General features: G+C 53.1%; 1 protein-coding gene and 3 non-coding genes across 4 annotated transcripts; all 4 read right to left on the bottom strand.

Annotated features, from left to right (window-relative positions):
• Positions 1–4,579: 4,579 nt before the first annotated feature.
• On the bottom strand, positions 4,580–18,172 carry EIF3A (eukaryotic translation initiation factor 3 subunit A). The gene is made up of 23 exons (XM_069979662.1): positions 18,042–18,172; positions 14,674–14,864; positions 14,458–14,594; positions 13,475–13,638; positions 13,103–13,302; positions 12,804–13,012; positions 12,518–12,689; positions 12,306–12,410; positions 12,107–12,205; positions 11,854–11,970; positions 10,408–10,593; positions 9,653–10,000; positions 9,453–9,557; positions 9,245–9,358; positions 8,850–8,972; positions 8,460–8,613; positions 7,963–8,144; positions 7,796–7,881; positions 6,581–7,671; positions 6,292–6,424; positions 6,102–6,211; positions 5,824–5,996; positions 4,580–4,947 (listed from the first exon to the last, which is right to left on the bottom strand). Exons 1-22 carry the CDS (start codon positions 18,088–18,090, stop codon positions 5,824–5,826), a joined length of 4,248 nt encoding a protein of 1,415 aa, XP_069835763.1. The 5' UTR covers positions 18,091–18,172; the 3' UTR covers positions 4,580–4,947.
• Positions 8,697–8,820, bottom strand: LOC138800201 (small nucleolar RNA SNORA54). Its single transcript, XR_011364403.1, has one exon. It is a non-coding gene; the product is annotated as a small nucleolar RNA SNORA54 (small nucleolar RNA).
• LOC138800199 (small nucleolar RNA SNORA19) lies at positions 10,248–10,378 on the bottom strand. The gene has a single exon (XR_011364401.1). It is a non-coding gene; the product is annotated as a small nucleolar RNA SNORA19 (small nucleolar RNA).
• LOC138800200 (small nucleolar RNA SNORA19) lies at positions 11,699–11,826 on the bottom strand. The gene has a single exon (XR_011364402.1). It is a non-coding gene; the product is annotated as a small nucleolar RNA SNORA19 (small nucleolar RNA).
• Positions 18,173–20,116: the final 1,944 nt, after the last annotated feature.

Raw genomic sequence — 20,116 nt, 5'->3', positions numbered from 1 at the left:
TCATAAGTGAAAGTGAAAGTAACGGATTGTGCTGTGCAGCCGTCCCCTAGTGAGGCAAAGAGTCTGCTGCCTGAGGCAGAAAGCTCATTCTATCTCATGGCAGAAGTGGCAGTTACCAGGTGAACACATGGCAGACCCTCTTCTTATCACCCGCCCGCCATTTTTTCCACTAATACAGCAGGTATACACACCCCAAGCTGCATCCCCCCAGTAGCCTGTAACTCCAAATTAGGTCCCCGTCATTTGGCGAGACCAGCACATCACACCCCACACCTCCTCTCCCCCCAGAAAAAGAAAGAACGCCATAATTACCTGCAACGCAGTACTGTCACAGTCAGCCTCAGGAGTCAGCTCACTCCCTGAGTCCCCGCTGCTCTGAGTGGGGTGTGTAACATACTGGGGACCTGAAACTGGGGTGTGTAATATAGTGGTGACCTAATACTGTGGTGTGTAATATAGTGGTGACCTAATACTGGCGTGTGTAATATACTGGGGACCTAATACTGGGGTGTGTAATATAGTGGTGACCTAATACTGGCGTGTGTAATATACTGGGGACCTAATACTGGGGTGTGTAATATAGTGGTGACCTAATACTGTGGTGTGTAATATAGTGGGGACCTAATACTGGGGTGTGTAATATAGTGGTGACCTAATACTGTGGTGTGTAATATAGTGGGGACCTAATACTGGGGTGTGTAATATAGTGGTGACCTAATACTGGCGTGTGTAATATACTGGGGACCTAATACTGGGGGGGTGTAATATAGTGGGGACCTAATACTGGGGTGTGTAATATACTGGGGACCTAATACTGGGGTGTGTAATATACTGGGGACCTAATACTGTGGTGTGTAATATAGTGGGGACCTAATACTGGGGTGTGTAATATAGTGGTGACCTAATACTGGCGTGTGTAATATACTGGGGACCTAATACTGGGGTGTGTAATATAGTGGTGACCTAATACTGTGGTGTGTAATATAGTGGGGACCTAATACTGGGGTGTGTAATATAGTGGTGACCTAATACTGGCGTGTGTAATATACTGGGGACCTAATACTGGGGGGGTGTAATATAGTGGGGACCTAATACTGGGGTGTGTAATATACTGGGGACCTAATACTGGGGTGTGTAATATACTGGGGACCTAATACTGGGGTGTGTAATGCTCCTTTTGTGTTGTTCTAAATGTAAATTCTAACTGGAAAATTTTAAACCCACACCCATGATAGGCCATACCCCTCCGAAACCACAATAAGCCACACCCCTTTTTAACACTAAAGTGTCCCTGGGAAAATGTTTCAAATGTAGGCAACTATGGTGTTATAATGTTATTTGGGTCACTAGCCTTGTTCAATATTATACACTTTCTAATCTAGATGGTTTGGGGTTCCGCACAGGTGTGAGATCCTGGTGTTTTAAAGTAGAGAGGAGCGAATTTACAGTAGGCTCTACAAGGCATGCTCCTGCTGAGGTGGCTGTATGACCTCCCTACAAGGCCCGGGCATGCTCCTGATGAGGTGGCTGTATGACCTCCCTACAAGGCCTGGGCATGCTCCTGATGAGGTGTATGACCTCCCTACAAGGCCCGGGCATGCTCCTGATGAGGTGTCTGTATGACCTCCCTACAAGGCCCGGGCATGCTCCTGCTGAGGTGGCTGTATGACCTCCCTACAAGGCCCGGGCATGCTCCTGCTGAGGTGGCTGTATGACCTTCCTACAAGGCCCGGGCATGCTCCCGATGAGGTGTCTGTATAACCTCCCTACAAGGCCCGGGCATCCTCCAGATGAGGTGTCTGTATGACCTCCCTACAAGGCCTGGGCATCCTCCAGCTGAGGTGTCTGTATGACCTCCCTACAAGGCCCGGGCATGCTCCCAATGAGGTGTTTGTATGACCTCCCTACAAGGCCCGGGCATGCTCCCGATGAGGTGTCTGTATGACCTCCCTACAAGGCTTGGGCATGCTCCTGATGAGGTGGCTGTATGACCTCCCTACACCACCTGGGCATGCTCCTGAGGAGGTGTCTGTATGACCTTCCTACAAGGCTTGGGCATGCTCCTGATGAGGTGTCTGTATGACCTCCCTACAAGGGCATGCTCCTGATGAGGTGGCTGTATGACCTTCCTACAAGGCCCGGGAATGCTCCTGATGAGGTGGCTGTATGACCTCCCTACAAGGCCCGGGCATGTTCCTGATGAGGTGGCTGTATGACCTCCCTACAAGGCCCGGGCATGCTCCTGATGAGGTGGCTGTATGACCTCCCTACAAGGCCCGGGCAGGCTCCTGATAAAGAGACTGGCATATGACCTCCCTACCCTCAAAAGAAATGCCTCCCCACACCATTACTGACCCACTGCCAGACTACTCATGCTGAAGGATGTTGCAGGCAGTAGAACATTCTCCACTGTCTCCAGTCATGTCATGTCTGTCATCTGTGCTCAGGGTGAACCTGCTCTCATCCGTGATACGCACAGGGCAGCAATGTCCAGTCTGCCAATCTTGGTGTTCTCTGCCAAATGCCAATCCCCCTGCAAGGTGTTGGGCTGTAAGGTGGTGGTCAGGCTCTCATACCAGCCACATAGAGTCCGTTTCTGAAAGCGTGAACAGACACATGGATATCAGTGGCTGCTGGAGGTCATTTTGTAGGGCTCTGGCACTGCTTCTCCTGTTCCCCCAGGTAGCGGTTCTGCTGCTCGGTTGTTGCCCTCCACGTCTCCTGGTATCTGTTCCATGCTCTGGACATTAGGACCCCCTCCACGTCTCCTGGTGTACTGACCTGTCTCCTGGTATCTGCTCCATGCTCTGGATACTATGGCCCCCTCCACGTCTCCTGGTATCTGCTCCATGCTCTGGACACTATGATCCCCTCCATGTCTCCTGGTATCTGCTTCATGCTCTGGATACTATGGCCCCCTCCACGTCTTGTGGTATCTGCTTCATGCTCTGGATACTATGGCCCCCTCCACGTCTCCTGGTATCTGCTCCATGCTCTGGACACTATGACCCCCTCCACGTCTCCTGGTGTACTGACCCATCTCCTGGTATCTGCTTCATGCTCTGGATACTATGGCCCCCTCCACGTCTCCTGGTATCTGCTCCATGCTCTGGACAATATGACCCCCTCCACGTCTCCTGGTATCTGCTTCATGCTCTGGATACTATGGCCCCCTCCACGTCTCCTGGTATCTGCTTCATGCTCTGGATATTACGGCCCCCTCCACGTCTCCTGGTATCTGCTTCATGCTCTGGATATTATGGCCCCCTCCACGTCTCCAGGTAACTGCTTCATGCTCTGGATATTATGGCCTCCTCCACGTCTCCAGGTAACTGCTTCATGCTCTGAATACTATTGCCCCCTCCACGTCTCCTGGTATCTGCTCCATGCTCTGGACACTATGACCCCCTCCACGTCTCCTGGTGTACTGACCCGTCTCCTGGTATCTGCTTCATGCTCTGGATACTATGACCCCCTCCACGTCTCCAGGTAACTGCTTCATGCTCTGGATACTATGGCCCCCTCCATGTCTCCTGGTGTACTGACCAGTCTACTGGTAACTGCTTCATGCTCTGGATACTATGGCCCCCTCCACGTCTCCTGGTATCTGCGCCATGCTCTGGATACTATGGCCTTCTCCACGTCTCCTGGTATCTGCTCCATGCTCTACACTCGACAGTCTTCTCCTGGTAGATTGTTCATGCTTCGGACACTACGGCCTCCTCCATGTCTGCTGGTATCTGCTCCATTCTCTGGCCATGTAAGAAAGAAGTCCGTGGAACTTTTGTTGCAAGTCTCAAAACCACAGGAGTAGCCAGATCACTCTCCAGGGAAGTCAACCTATGGCCAAGGGGCCCCCCAGTGAGGAGATCACAAAACCCCTTTAGGCCCCACTCAGTTGTGAGTATTGTAACAGTGAAATATCAGGGTGGCTCCTTATGCATCAAAGTCAGTTGCTAGTATAGCGAAATTGCAAGGGATTACAAAGCCAGGTATCCCTCCTCTGTATACTACGGCTCCTGGTATCTTCTCCATGTTCTGGACAATACATTCACCCTCTTCCTTGTGTACTGACCAGTTTTCTGCTATCTGCTCTGGACACTACATTCCCCCCTCTTCCTGGTATCTGCTCCATGTCCTAGATACTACTTCCCCCCCCCCCCTCTTCCTGGTGTACTGACCTGGCTCCTGGTATCTTCTCCATCTTCTGGATACTACAGCCCCCTCCACATCTTATGTACTAGCCTGTCTCCTAGTATCTGCTCCATGTTCTGCACCCTAAAGCCCCCTCCTTGTCTCTGCTCCATGTCCTTAACAACTTCCCCCCCCTCTTCCTGGTGTACTGACCTGTCTCCTGGTATATGCTCCAGGTTCTGGACACTACAGCCCTCTCCTCCTGGTATCTGCTCCATGCTCTGGACACTACATCCCCCTCTTCCTGATATACTGGTCTGCCTCTTGGTATCTGCTCCATGTTCTGGACCCTACGGCCCACTCCACGTCTCCTGGTGTACTGATGGGGCAGTAACCTGATATACCAGAGGCAGAGCACATGACGCTTCATGAAAGAGACAAGACAAATTTTTGCCAGGTTTTATTTCTTCTTGAATAAAGCAGCACTAAATCCTGCGTTGGCCAAATGACATCAATTTGCACATCATCACCGTGATACAAGCCAACAATGGACTCATGGAAAAAGAAAAAGCTAAAATCAGACCTTAAACTCAAGTTCCCTCACACTGGAGATCATGCGAGGACTTCCGAGGATCCCGGTGCCATTCCAATAAAATGATGATCAGATGCTGGAAGCCACAGGACGGTCACGTACCCCCCTCCCCCCCCACCGACTGTCCGTCCCTCCTCATAGCGGTTTTGTCTCTGCTTTGTGCAATTGCTGAAGCCTCACAATGTAACACGGACCCACGTTGTTATAGTGAATCAGGAGCCCTACAAGAGCAAAAGAGGAAACAAAGGTATGAGAGCAGATAGAGAGGGAGGGGCGGGGTACATAACACTCCTAACATTATCTACCACACACCAGGAATCCTACCACACACCCGGGAGATCGAGATATGCCGGAGACGTCATGCGCGATTGCTGACTATGTCACCTTCTAGATATGGCGCAGGGGCACATACTTAGTAACTGCTGTTACAGTTAAAGGGGTTATCCAGCAAACTTCTCATACAGCTGCGGTCATGTAGCAAGGCTGGGTTCACACTGCCTTTCTGCAATCCGTTTTATGCAAAAAACGGACGCATGTGTGTGCATCCATTTTTCCCTTTGACTTCCATTATAAAAATGCATTTTTTTCTGTACACAAAAATGTGTTTGATCATGTTTTTGATGCATTTTGATCCAATTTTTGCATAAAAACTGCAGAAACAGTGTGAACCCAGTCTAAATAATAGAGAGCCTATTGCTTAAATCTCTAAGCTCCTGCAGTGACTGCAGCCCCACCACATCTGAGATAGACTTGTCTCAGGAGTGACAGCGCACATAGCCAATTGACTGAGATGGGACAGCACTGCAGCCAGTGATTGGCTGTCATTGCCAAGATTAGTCCATTACGGAGGTGGCAGGGGCTACAATCAGCGAGGAGGAGGAGCTGGAGAGGTAAGCACAGGCCCCCAGCTGTATATGAGAAGTTTAATAAAACTTAGGGTGAAGAATTGCAGGATACTGCTACAGCTCTCCACATGGGAGGAAGCACAGACATGTCTGGTCCAGACAACACTTGGTGTAAATTAATTTTGTCTATCTGGTAATTCAGGACTCAACAAGTGAATCTACGAGGATGGGGAGCGATGACGCAACAAGTACCTAGCGGCGCACAGTCGTCCACCCTTCCTCATCGGTCTCATTCTTGGTACGACGAGGAGCTTCTTTGTCATCTTTCTTCTCTGTGCGCCATGAACTCTTCTCCGTGTCTGTCACGGGGGCTTTGCGGGGAGTGCTGCGCTCGTCTTTATCTTCTCCCCTTCGCCACGGATTTGCTGGAATACGGGAAGGCAGAATGTTAAAATCGAGAGACAAAAACTAAGAGGCTCACATCCCTACAAATGATAAACCACGCCTAGGAAACCACACGACTGACTTACATTCCTCCCGTTCTGTTCTTAGAGGACGCTTTCGCTCTTCCTTCTTGTCTTCCTCCTCAGCTGCTCCTCTCGGTGTGGCTTCTCCTCCGCGTCTCCAGGCCGACTCCTCCCTATAACATACAGCACAGATAACAGACAGGTTCTGGTTACACACTTCGCTAAAGTCACTGCCATGTACCACGAGGCTCACCGGATGGGCCGCTTCTCCAGTTCAGAGTCTGGTTCTTTTTCACCCCTAGACCATTCGTGATCTTCTGAAGGCTTGGATTCCCGAGGAGGCCCCCAGCTGTCTTCCCGAGCCTTCTCACGTTCACGCCATCCCCCTAAAAAAAAGTCACACTGACAATGTCTAAAAGGCTTTTTACAGCACCAAAAAAAAGAGATGGAAATACCAGAAGAGATGTAGAAAAATACCTAACAAACTAAAATTTAGTGCAAGGCGTCCAAAACCACCATCACCTCAAGCAGTTGTCGCTTACCTGGGCGACTTGACCCATAGGGTTTCCAGGGTGTTTGTCCTCCATCTTCATCACCGCCACGCCTGGGACCTCTGTCTTCATCTGCACCTCTCCTGGGACCTCTGTCGTCTTCACTGCTTCTCCATGAACTTGGTGTCCGATCCTCATCAAAGCCCCTTCGTGGGCCACGCTCATCATCAAAGCCACGACGAGGACCACGATCATCGTCAAAGCCTCTTTTAGGTGTGCGGTCATCATCAAAACCTCTCCTGGGACCACGATCCTCATCAAAGCCTCGCCTGGGGCCTCTATCCTCATCAAAGCCACGTCTGGGAGCCCTGTCTTCATCAAAGCCTCGCCTGGGGCCCTTGTCCTCATCAAAACCACGCCTGGGGCCCCTATCCTCATCAAAGCCACGCCTAGGAGTACGGTCATCATCAAAGCCTCTTCGGGGACCACGATCATCATCAAAGCCGCGCCTTGGACCTCTGTCCTCATCAAAGCCGCGCCTTGGACCTCTGTCCTCATCAAAGCCGCGCCTGGCAGGCCTATCATCATCAAAACCACGTCTAGGAGCCCGGTCATCATCAAAACCGCGTCTGGGAGGCCTATCATCATCAAAACCACGCCTAGGAGCTCGGTCATCATCAAAGCCTCGCCTAGGAGCTCGGTCTTCATCAAAGCCTCTCCGAGGCCCACGGTCTTCGTCAAAACCTCTCCGGGGACCACGATCTTCATCAAAGCCTCTCCGGGGACCCCGATCTTCCTCTAAGCCTCTCCGGGGACCCCGATCTTCCTCAAGAGTTCTCCGGGGGCCACGATCTTCATCAAAGCCTCTTCTGGGACCCCGATCTTCATCAAAACCTCTTTTAGGAGCACGATCATCTTCTGCACCTCTCCATGACCCTTTGTCTTCTTCTGCTTCCCTCCTTGGTCCTCTTTCCTCAGCCGGTCCATGGCGAGTTGCACGATCCTCCTCAAAGTGTCTTTTGACCTCATCCGGACATTCCTCTGTATCCTTTTTGAAGTCTGGTTTGTCATCCTGGGGAGACATGCTGTCTCCAACCTCTTTTTTTTCTGGTTTATCACTGTCCTGTCCTCTGCGCCATTCCCTACATTAAAAGACAATGCCATATATGTATAACGTATACACCAGCACAAGTACCGTTTACATAGTGGGGGCAAAAAAATAATGCTAAACATTACAGATGTCCAACAAAAAAGCAGAAGACCAACCTTTCCATTGGTTTAGTGCGTTCCTCAGGTTCTGCTCCTCGCCTCCAGCTGCTGTCTGGTTCTCGATCGGCCCATCGGGAGGGATCCTAAGACCAAGAATATTAAACATTTATAAGAGTGCCAAAAGGAATGGCCATCCTGCATTAAAGCAAGACAGTAATCCGCACCTTTCTGAACGAATCATCGCCTCCTCGTCGCTCCTCATCTCGCCGCCGCTCGCGTTCTTCAATCTCCAGTTCTCTTTGGCGTTTCTTGCGCTCCTGCTCTTCAAGCTTCTTGATACGTTCTTGGTAGTCGCGTTCCTCAGCTTCCCGCTTCTCATTATCGATGCGCTCTCGCTCTTCACGCTCTAGAAAAGACAGGTTAGAAGAGGAGAGGTGATCAGATGTTCATGTCACACCAGAATAACGAACGAATAACGAAAGTGTCCCAATATCCCATGCAGGCTCCCAGAACGGTATGGGACAGACAAAGCTCCAGATGTGCAGCCATGTAGGGTAAGTAGTCAGGGCTGTAGAGTCAGAGTTGGAGCTGCGGTTTACAGACTCCAAAGCCCTGCTAGTAGTAACAGCCACCAGTTTGAAAGATTTGTCAAAATGAACTTCTAAAAGTTTTGGGCTCATGTAAACCACCTCTTTTTAACCAATGCAGGAGGGTAACGCACCTTTCTTCATCTGCTCCTCTTGTATCCTCTGCTCCTCCTCCTCTTTATGCTTGTAGTAAGCAATGCGCCTTTCCTCCTTGCGCTGCCTCTTGCGTTCTTCCATGCGAGCCTTCCTCTCCTCCGCTAGTCTCTCCTGGAACTGCTTCAATTTGTCCTGGAGTTTATTAAGAATAAACCTTACAGCTGCGTACATGTAGATGTCCAAAACTACATAGTAACATCCCAATGGCATCCTACATATGTCCCCAAAGAGAACACAGCCTGACCAGAGGGCGTCAGACCAAGTCGTCTCATCGGCTGTAATTTGGCACTGGAATGGAACCCACTGGCGAAGCATCACCAAAGGTTACGAACAGTGCACAATATAAAGAACATGAGACCAAGGCTGACCTCGTACACAGAACGCCGGGCAGACTTCAGCTTAGACACAAACAGGTCCCGATCTTCCAGCATTCTGGACATCCTGTTCTTGTGCTCCACGGCTTTCTCCCTCTCCAAGAGGAGAGTGTTGATCTGATGGACACAAAGGAACACGTGGTAACCACCATAGCTGAACCCCAGACCCATACAGTCAAGTCTCTTGTGGGACTGAAGTATACGGCATTATATAAACTAAACAGATCAGGAAAATCTGTACCCAATGATCCCAAATGACCAACACAGTCGGTCTGGCGGGTCACGGGGAGTTCTTGTAGCACTGGAATGGAACCATGTCATCAATAGATGTGGTGACCGATTACGAACAGTGCACAGGTCAGGTAGCCAGGACCTGGATGTTTCCATACCCGCTCAGCCTCCTGCTGCTCCCACAGCTCCATGTCCATGATCCTTTGCTCTTCATAAGCCTTCTTTATGAGGGGTATCTCTTCCAAGCGTTTGGCTCTCTCAAAATAGTCAATCTAAGCAAAGGAAGAGACAATGACATCATCATCATCTGAACTACACAACAACCAAACTTAAGACCGAGCCAAAACCTCCACCACAGACACTTACCTTCTTTTCCTGATTTTTCAGACGTTCTTGGAGCTCCTTCTTCTCCTTCTCCAGCTGCTCCACCTGTTTGGCCATGATAAAGTCTGGGTCGAGCTCCTCCAGGTTCTGCAGAAGGTTCAGAGACAATCAGCAATAATTATAGACTGGATCATACTGCTCTGGAGGTAACACAGTTAGATGGCTCCTCATGTGTTTTTTACCTCAATGTCTATGTCCTTGAAGGCTTTGGCCCCCAGTTCTGTCTTCTTGATCTGTTCCAGTCTCTCTCGCACCGTCTTCTTCTTGATCTGTTCATGTTCTTGCAGAATACGTTCCTTCTCTCGCTCTTTGGCCTCCTGGCGCAGGCGCTCTTCCTCAGCCTTCCGTACTTTCTGGAGTTCGGCTTCTCGCTGCTCCAGCTCTTCCTTCTCTCTCTGGATATTTAGGTTTTCTAGCCGTTCCTTCCTCTCTTCAATGGTCTGTCTTCGAGCCAAGATGCGCTGATGTTCTTTCCTCGAGTTCTTCAGGAAGGCAGTGATAGCGAGCTGCTGCTGCTCCTCCTTCTCTTGCTAAAAGAACAATCATCTAGTTAGATGAACGCCAATAATGAGACTTGAGGATTCCTATACTGGATAACCAGCCAAGGGTGCGTTATGTCCAGTGGTAAGGCTGCATTCACACATACAAAACAGACATTTTTGTATTCACATTACATATGCAGGTCCTGGCCAAACTGCAAGTCTAAAGACCTAAACTAAAGGTATCAGTGATCTATGACCTGTAGCTGGACCCAGACTTCTATATTATGGACGGGAAAAGTGTATGAAGGAGACTGACAGCAGCAACTATGGAGCAGTCACGCTGCTAATTTACCTTCACGTTGATCTTGCACATCAGAAATAACTTTGCTCAACAAGGAAAAGAAAGCAAGTCAATGAAATGTGCAACATGTGAACGCCGACGTAAAGAGACTAACCAGAATATGAGCAGGCTTAATGGTGGCCACGGCCTTGGCCAGGACAGAAGACATGGCGGTCAGCTGGTTCCGGATCTGCTCTGAGGGCATGTTCTGTAGGAAAGGACCTACTGGAGCATCCTCCCGCGTAGAGTAATTCAGATCAGAGCCGAAGCTTAGTGTTCTGGAGGAATGATCTATACGGACCTGGAGAGAGCAAAGACATGAGAATGTGCTGGGCAGCAGAGGTCTGAGGGTGGGCACGGTGAGTATGAATGAGGGTGGCACGGAGAGCATGAGAAAGGAACTGTCATGGCACACATGAGGGAGAAGGAAAGGGGGGGCTGTCACAGCATGCATGAGGATGTCAGCACTGTGTGTATGAAGGAGACTGGCACAGCATGCATGAGGATGCCAGCACAGTGTGTATGAAGGGGACTGGCACAGCATGCATGAGGATGCCAGCACAGTGTGTATGAAGGGGACTGGCACAGCATGCATGAGGATGCCAGCACAGTGTGTATGAAGGGGACTGCACAGCATGCATGAGGATGCCAGCACAGTGTGTATGAAGGGGACTGGCACAGCATGCATGAGGATGCCAGCACAGTGTGTATGAAGGGGACTGGCACAGCATGCATGAGGATGCCAGCACAGTGTGTATGAAGGGGACTGGCACAGCATGCATGAGGATGCCAGCACAGTGTGTATGAAGGGGACTGGAACAGCATGTATGAGGGGACCAGCACGGTGTGTATGAAGGGGACTGGCACAGCATGCATGAGGATGCCAGCACAGTGTGTATGAAGGGGACTGGCACAGCATGCATGAGGATGCCAGCACAGTGTGTATAAGGGGACTGGCACAGCATGCATGAGGATGCCAGCACAGTGTGTATAAGGGGACTGGCACAGCATGCATGAGGATGCCAGCACAGTGTGTATGAAGGGGACTGGCACAGCATGCATGAGGATGCCAGCACAGTGTGTATGAAGGGGACTGGCACAGCATGCATGAGGATGCCAGCACAGTGTGTATGAAGGGGACTGGCACAGCATGCATGAGGATGCCAGCACAGTGTGTATGAAGGGGACTGGCACAGCATGCATGAGGATGTCAGCACTGTGTGTATGAAGGAGACTGGCACAGCATGCATGAGGGGACCAGCACGGTGTGTATGAAGGGGACTGGCACAGCATGCATGAGGGGACCAGCACGGTGTGTATGAAGGGGACTGGCACGGCATGCATAAGGGGACCAGCACGGTGTGTATGAAGGGGACTGGCACGGCATGCATAAGGGGACCAGCACGGTGTGTATGAAGGGGACTGGCAGCAGTAACTACCAAGTTACACTGCTAATTAACCTTCACTTTGTTCTGGCACATGAGAAATAACATGACTCTCATAAGGACAGAGAGCAAGCTAATGAAATGTGCCTCAGAGCTGCACTCCCTGAAACACTCACCTGCAGATCACAGTGACGGGCGGCATCCACGATGGCTCTCTCCAGCAAAAACGCATCAACAAAAGGCACAAGCGACGTGAGGCGCGAGAACTCAATGCTCTGATAGATCTGAGCCACCTGAGGAGCAGAAATCCAGCCGAGTTACCGGTCAGGTTTGAACCACACAGCACTGATCTCCTACTACAACTCTCAGCGGGTCCTGACGGCATCCTAGGAGTAGTAACGGCACCATGTGCAGGTGTGGAGGTGTTACCTGTTGCAGCAGACGCAGGATGGTGTTGTTCTGAAGCTGGGGCACATACTGCTGAAGCTCGGGCTCCTTCTCCGCTTGCTCTTTCACCCAGTCCAAAACCTTATGAGAAACAGCAAGTCACATGGGTGTCACAAAAAACAACGGTAGAAGCCCCATCCAGTATCGAGAGATTGCAGCCAATCAGGTGAGAACTTTGTACCTTGGTGACTCGGGCAGAAAGCTTCAGGGGGTGGAAATCCACTTCCAGCCAGTTGTACAACTCCTTCACCTCCGGGACCACGTACTGGAGAACGTTGAACCGAACCTATCACATAAGACCCCCCAATACTGTCAGATAGTGTCATGTGACCATAGCCAGCAGGACAGTCGCATCCAATCTGCAAACCACAATCGTCCTATGAGAACACTCACCATATCGTTGATGAGGCCGACGCGGTTGGGTGGAGACTGCAGTCCCAGGAGAGTGGCCAGACGCCTCTGCTTCTCCACAATGATCCCGTCCATGTCCAGCAGGCGAGCGATGTCCGTGCGCTCCGGGGTGATGGGTATAGACAGAGTGGCCAGCAAGACTCTGGTTGACATCCTGGATGGGGACATAACGCAGCAGCATCTCAATAGAGGATGGGGAATTAACCCTTTACACAGTAAGAGAAGACGTGAGCAGTGCGCAGTGGTGGCGGCTACCTCACACACTCACCTCTGCATCTCCTCCGGGGTCAGGTTCTTCCTCATCTCCCGGGACAGATGGTAGAGCCTGTGGAGGGTGGAGGCATGGAAGAGAGTGTTTCCCGACTTCCAGAACACGGTCGACACCTTATTGTAGTAATTCGCCATCAGTTGGGGTTTTGGTGGCTTCTTGGACAAGGCAAAGAGTCCGTGAATATCCTCCACAGCCTTAAAAGCCTCCTGTGATGGGAAAATGACAGTGAGCAGTGAGGTACAAGCCAAGAGGACCCCTGATCTAGATAAGCAGTGCACAGGAGAGGGGGGCTGTACCTGCCAGAGCTCCATGCTGATGGCACTGTCCAGCTGGACCAGCCGCGTCTCTAGGTGCATGGACTGACTCTCGGGGTTGTTGAGGTTGATGGCTGTGCTCTGGTTGTGATGTCGTTGGATCTGGCCAAGGTGCATCCGCAGGTTGTCGCACAGCTTCCTGAACTCCGCCTTCCGGGTGTACAGCAGGCAGAACTTAAAGGCTGCAGAAATAGGAGGCAGAGATGGTAGGGAGGACCCCCGGCCCTCAGGAAGCGCACCCCACTGGGGAACCCCCCCTGGCCCTCAGGACCCGCACCCCACTGGAGACCCCCCCCCAGGACCCGCACCCCACTGGGGACCACCACCCCCCCCACTCTCAGGCTCCGCACCCACCTTGCTGAGCGATGTCATGATACAAACGCTCCACCTTGGAGTTATTTCTCAGCAGGTCCAGACACTGTCTGTAGGATTCCCAGAGGAACTTCACCCAGGGAGTCAGCAGCAGGCGGTCCGTACGGTCCTGAGTGTCCTCTCCACTCACAGCGCTCAGAAGGACACTGCAGAAGAGGAGCAGAAGAATGACTGTTGGCCAGCAGCACCCCTGCTGCCTGCACACAGCCCATGTCATGGCCCCCATTACTGGGCTGTCCCCTGCTGCCTGACCATACACACCCTCCCTGGGCCTCCCAGTGATCCCCACTCTCCCTCACTAAGAAGCCCCCCTCACTAACAACCCCCGCCTCCCTGCCCACAGCCCCCCTTTACTGGGCCCTCCCTGCCACCTGCCCACAGCCCCCCTCACTAAGAACACCGCCTCCCTGCCCACAGCCCCCCTTTACTGGGCCCTCCCTGCCACCTGCCCACAGCCCCCCTCACTAAGAACCCCCGTCTCCCTGCCCACAGCCCCCCTTTACTGGGCCCTCCCTGCCACCTGCCCACAGACCCCCTCACTAAGAACCCCGCCTCCCTGCCACCTTCCCACAGCCCCCCTCACTAAGAACCCCCGCCTCCCTGCCCACAGACCCTCTAACTGGGCCCTCCCTGCCACCTGCTCACAGCCCCCCTCACTAAGAACCCCGCCTCCCTGCCCACAGCCCCCCTCACTGGGCCCTCCCTGCCACCTTCTCACAGCCCCCCTCACTAAGAACCCCTGCCCACAGCCCCCCTCACTGGGCCCTCTCTGCCACCTGCCCACAGCCCCCCCTCCCTAAGAACCCCCACCTCCCTACCCACAGGCCCCCTCCCTGGCCCTCTAATGAAACCCCCACCACCACCACCTGCTGCCTGCCCACATCCCCTTGACCGGGCCCTCCACCCCCTGCTGCCTCCCCCTCCCCCCACGGCCTGCTAGAGCCCCCTCTCTCTGCCCCAGTTACCTCTCTGGGGTCTGGATGTTGTCCAGGTCCTCTATATCCAGCACCATTTGCTGTGAGGACTCCTTGGCGGCCTCGGTCCTCTCCTCGGCCAGCTTCAGGTAGGCTCGGACCACATCTTCCAGAGACTTGATGTTGACCTACAGCAGGAGAAGAGTAAGAGTCAGTGTGTCCCCTGCATACAGAGCAGCAGTATGTCAGCCAGAGCAGCGCTCAGACCTGCTGGCAGATGTTCTTGTACTGGTAGAGCCCCTCCTTGGCCAAGTGGCTCTTGCGGAGGTCCACACACAGCTCCAGGTACTTCAGCATTATGGGCTCGTGGATTTTCTGCCATGTTCGATGCTTCTTGCTCTTTATCACGTCGTAGAGAACGTCCAGAGCCGGCTGCTTCTTACCCACTTCAAGGAATTCTACAGATTCAAGAGGAAAATGATCAGCAGCAGGACCCGACCACAGAGACCCCCCCTCATCCCCCAGGAGACGCCACCCCCCCCCCTCATCCCCAGGAGACGCCCCCCCCCCCCCCCTCATCCCCCAGAGACGCCACCCACCCCCCCCCCTCATCCCCCAGGAGACGCCACACCCCCCCCCCCTCATCCCCCAGGAGACGCCACCCCCCCCCTCATCCCCCAGGAGACGCCACCCCCCCCCCCCTCATCCCCCAGGAGGACGCCACCCCCCCCCCCTCATCCCCCAGGAGACGCCACCCCCCCCCCTCATCCCCCAGGAGACGCCACCCCCCCCCCTCATCCCCCAGGAGACGCCACCACCCCCCCCCTCAGGAGACGCCCCCCCCCCCCTCATCCCCCAGGAGACGCCACCACCCCCCCCCTCATCCCCCAGGAGAACGCCACCCACCCCCCCCCTCATCCCCCAGGAGACGCCACCCCCCCCCCCCCTCATCCCCCAGGAGACGCCACCCCCCCCCCTCATCCCCCAGGAGACGCCACCCCCCCTCATCCCCCAGGAGACGCCACCCCCCCCCTCATCCCCCAGGAGACGCCACCCCCCCCCACCTCATCCCCCAGGAGACGCCACCCCCCCCCTCATCCCCCAGGAGACGCCACCCCCCCTCATCCCCCAGGAGACGCCACCCCCCCCCCCATCCCCCAGGAGACGCCACCACCCCCCCCTCATCCCCCAGGAGACGCCACCCCCCCCCCCCCTCATACCCCCAGGAGACGCCACACAGAGACCCCCCCCCATCCCCCAGGAGACGCCACACAGAGACACCCCCCCCCTCATCCCCCAGGAGACGCCACACAGAGACAACCCCCCCCCTCATCCCCCAGGAGACGCCACAGAGACACCCCCCCCCTCATCCCCCAGGAGACGCCACACAGAGACACACCCCCCCCCCCCCTCATCCCCCAGGAGACGCCACACAGAGACACCCCCCCCCCTCATCCCCCAGGAGACGCCACCCCCCCCCCTCATCCCCCAGGAGACGCCACCCCCCCCCCCCCCTCATCCCCCAGGAGACGACACCCCCCCCCCCTCATCCCCAGGAAACGCCACCCCCCCCCCCCCTCATCCCCCAGGGAAACGCCACCCCCCCCCCCCTCATCCCCCAGGAGACGCCACACAAAGACACCCCCCCCTCATCCCCCAGGAGACGCCACACAGAGACCCCCCCCCCCCTCATCCCCCAGGAGATGCCACACAGACCCCTCATCCCCCAGGAGACGCCACACAGAGACACCCCCCCCCCCTCATCCCCCAGGAGACGCCACACAGAGACACCCCCCCCCCCTCATCCCCCAGGAGACGCCACACAGAGACTCACCCCCCCCCCATCATCCCCCAGGAGACGCCACAGAGACTCACCCCCCCCCCCCCCCTCATCCCCCAGGAGACGCCACACAGAGACTCACCCCCCCCCCTCATCCCCCAGGAAACGCCACCCCCCCCCCTCATCCCCCAGGAGACGCCACACAAAGACACCCCCCCCTCATCCCCCAGGAGACGCCACACAGAGACACCCCCCCCCTCATCCCCCAGGAGACGCCACACAGAGACTCACCCCCCCCTCATCCCCCAGGAGACGCCACACAGAGACTCACCCCCCCCCCCTCATCCCCCAGGAGACGCCACACAGAGACCCCCCCCATCCCCCAGGAGCCGCCGCAGAGACCCCCCCATCCCCCAGGAGCCGCCGCACAGAGACCCCCCCCCCATCCCCAGGAGCCGCCACACAGAGACCCCCTACTGCCCTCCTTCTGTATATTACCAGTATATATAATGTGATCTATGACATCACTATCAGTATATGTGATCTATGACATCACTATCAGTATATGTGATCTATGACATCACTATCCTGTATACTATCGGTATATAATGTGATCTATGATGTCACTATCCTGTATACTATCGGTATATAATGTGATCTATGATGTCACTATCCTGTATACTAACGGTATATAATGTGATCTATGATGTCACTATCCTGTATACTAACGGTATATAATGTGATCTATGATGTCACTATCCTGTATACTAACGGTATATAATGTGATCTATGACGTCACTATCCTGTAAATTAGTATATAATGTGATCTATGACGTCACTATCCTGTAAATTAGTATATAATGTGATCTATGACGTCACTATCCTGTAAATTAGTATATAATGTGATCTATGACGTCACTATCAGTATATAATGTGATCTATGACGTCACTATCAGTATATAATGTGATCTATGACGTCACTATCAGTATATAATGTGATCTATGACGTCACTATCAGTATATAATGTGATCTATGACGTCACTATCAGTATATAATGTGATCTATGACGTCACTATCAGTATATAATGTGATCTATGACGTCACTATCAGTATATAATGTGATCTATGACGTCACTATCAGTATATAATGTGATCTATGACGTCACTATCAGTATATAATGTGATCTATGACGTCACTATCAGTATATAATGTGATCTATGACGTCATTATCAGTATATAATGTGATCTATGACGTCATTATCAGTATATAATGTGATCTATGACGTCATTATCAGTATATAATGTGATCTATGACGTCATTATCAGTATATAATGTGATCTATGACGTCATTATCAGTATATAATGTGATCTATGACATCATTATCAGTATATAATGTGATCTATGACATCATTATCAGTATATAATGTGATCTATGACATCATTATCAGTATATAATGTGATCTATGACATCATTATCAGTATATAATGTGATCTATGACATCATTATCAGCATATAATGTGATCTATGACATCATTATCAGTATATGTGATCTATTACATCATTATCAGTATATAATGTGATCTATGACATCACTATCAGTATATAATGTGATCTATGACATCACTATCAGTATATAATGTGATCTATGACGTCACTATCCTGTATCCCCTCACAGCACGGTGTATATAATACGATGTGTGCCGCCACCGGGCACTATTGCAGTACTATCTCCCGTATGGTAGAGAAGGCCGCGGCCTGTACATTGTGGCCCCGGGGGCCGGCAGGGGGCGCCTCCCGGTAATGGTGCAGGCCGCTGGCGGAGCAGTCAGGGCCGCTGCCCGTACACTCACCGTTCGCCCTCTTCAGGGCATTCTCGGGGCGCTGGAAATAGGCCGGCATGGCTGCGGCGGGATGAGGCGGGAGAGGCTCCGGTTACAGCAGCTGTAGCATGGCCGCCACGCCAGAGAAAGAGCGAGGAGGCGGAGCCGGGAGACGACGTCACTTCCGACCCCTGACGTCAGCGAACACGGCTCAGTGCTGGCCAACAGCGACCACAGAGGGAACTGCACCTTTCTTCCTTCTGTTGTGCATAATACTGCCACCAGCGGCCATAGACAGAACTGCACCTGCCTGACGCTCTGTACTTGTGTGTCACTGGGGGCCGCTCACAGAACTGCATCTGCCGGAGCCCTCTATCCATGCCCTATACTGCCACAAGCGGCCACTAGAAGGATTGCACCACTCTTATCATGCCTGTATTTATAATACTGACACCAGCGGCCACAGAGAGAACTGCACCTGCCTGTGTGCTCCATAATGTCCTCTATACTGCCACCAGCGGCCACTGTGAGAACTGCACCTGCCTGTGTGCTCTATAATGTCCTCTATACTGCCACCAGCGGCCACTGTGAGAACTGCACCTGCCTGTGTGCTCTATAATGTCCTCTATACTGCCACCAGCGGCCACAAAGAGAACTGCACCTGCCTGTGTGCTCTATAATGCCCTCTATACTGCCACCAGCGGCCACAGAGAGAACTGCACCTGCCTGTGTGCTCTATAATGTCCTCTATACTGCCACCAGCGGCCACAGAGAGAACTGCACCTGCCTGTGTGCTCTATAATGTCCTCTATACTGCCACCAGCAGCCACAGAGAGAACTGCACCTGCCTGTGTGCTCTATAATGTCCTCTATACTGCCACCAGCGGCCACTGAGAGAACTGCACCTGCCTGTGTGCTCTATAATGCCCTCTATACTGCCACCAGCGGCCACAGAGAGAACTGCACCTGCCTGTGTGCTCTATAATGTCCTCTATACTGCCACCAGCGGCCACAAAGAGAACTGCACCTGCCTGCGTGCTCTATAATGTCCTCTATACTGCCACCAGCGGCCACTGTGAGAACTGCACCTGCCTGCGTGCTCTATAATGTCCTCTATACTGCCACCAGCGGCCACTGAGAGAACTGCACCTGCCTGTGTGCTCTATAATGTCCTCTATACTGCCACCAGCGGCCACAAAGAGAACTGCACCTGCCTGTGTGCTCTATAATGCCCTCTATACTGCCACCAGCGGCCACTGAGAGAACTGCACCTGCCTGTGTGCTCTATAATGTCCTCTATACTGCCACCAGCGGCCACAGAGAGAACTGCACCTGCCTGTGTGCTCTATAATGCCCTCTATACTGCCACCAGCGGCCACAGAGAGAACTGCACCTGCCTGTGTGCTCTATAATGTCCTCTATACTGCCACCAGCGGCCACAGAGAGAACTGCACCTGCCTGTGTGCTCTATAATGTCCTCTATACTGCCACCAGCGGCCACAAAGAGAACTGCACCTGCCTGTGTGCTCTATAATGTCCTCTATACTGCCACCAGCGGCCACAAAGAGAGCTGCACCTGCCAGTGTGCTCTATAATGTCCTCTATACTGCCATCAGCGGCCACAGAGAGAACTGCACCTGCCTGTGTGCTCTATAATGTCCTCTATACTGCCACCAGCAGCCACAGAGAGAACTGCACCTGCCTGTGTGCTCTATAATGTCCTCTATACTGCCACCAGCGGCCACAAAGAGAACTGCACCTGCCTGTGTGCTCTATAATGTCCTCTATACTGCCACCAGCAGCCACAGAGAGAACTGCACCTGCCTGTGTGCTCTTTAATGTCCTCTATACTGCCACCAGCGGCCACAAAGAGAGCTGCACCTGCCAGTGTGCTCTATAATGTCCTCTATACTGCCACCAGCGGCCACAGAGAGAACTGCACCTGCTTGTGTGCTCTATAATGTCCTCTATACTGCCATCAGCGGCCACAGAGAGAACTGCACCTGCCTGTGTGCTCTATAATGTCCTCTATACTGCCACCAGCAGCCACAGAGAGAACTGCACCTGCCTGTGTGCTCTATAATGTCCTCTATACTGCCACCAGC

This window comes from Dendropsophus ebraccatus, chromosome 8 (genome assembly GCF_027789765.1).
Source record: "Dendropsophus ebraccatus isolate aDenEbr1 chromosome 8, aDenEbr1.pat, whole genome shotgun sequence".
NCBI lineage: Eukaryota > Metazoa > Chordata > Amphibia > Anura > Hylidae > Dendropsophus > Dendropsophus ebraccatus.
Note: the sequence above shows the minus strand (reverse complement) of the source record. Positions and strands in the feature narration are given on the sequence as shown.

Coding starts and splice junctions, on each gene's coding strand:
- EIF3A (XM_069979662.1), bottom strand. CDS start 18,090: ATGCCGGCCTATTTCCAGCGCCCCGAGAATGCCCTGAAGAGGGCGAAC. Junction 13,303..13,474: donor TCATGACATCGCTCAGCAAG/GTGGGTGCGGAG, acceptor CTATTTCTGCAG/CCTTTAAGTTCTGCCTGCTG. Junction 7,672..7,795: donor CGCACTAAACCAATGGAAAG/GTTGGTCTTCTG, acceptor CTTTTAATGTAG/GGAATGGCGCAGAGGACAGG.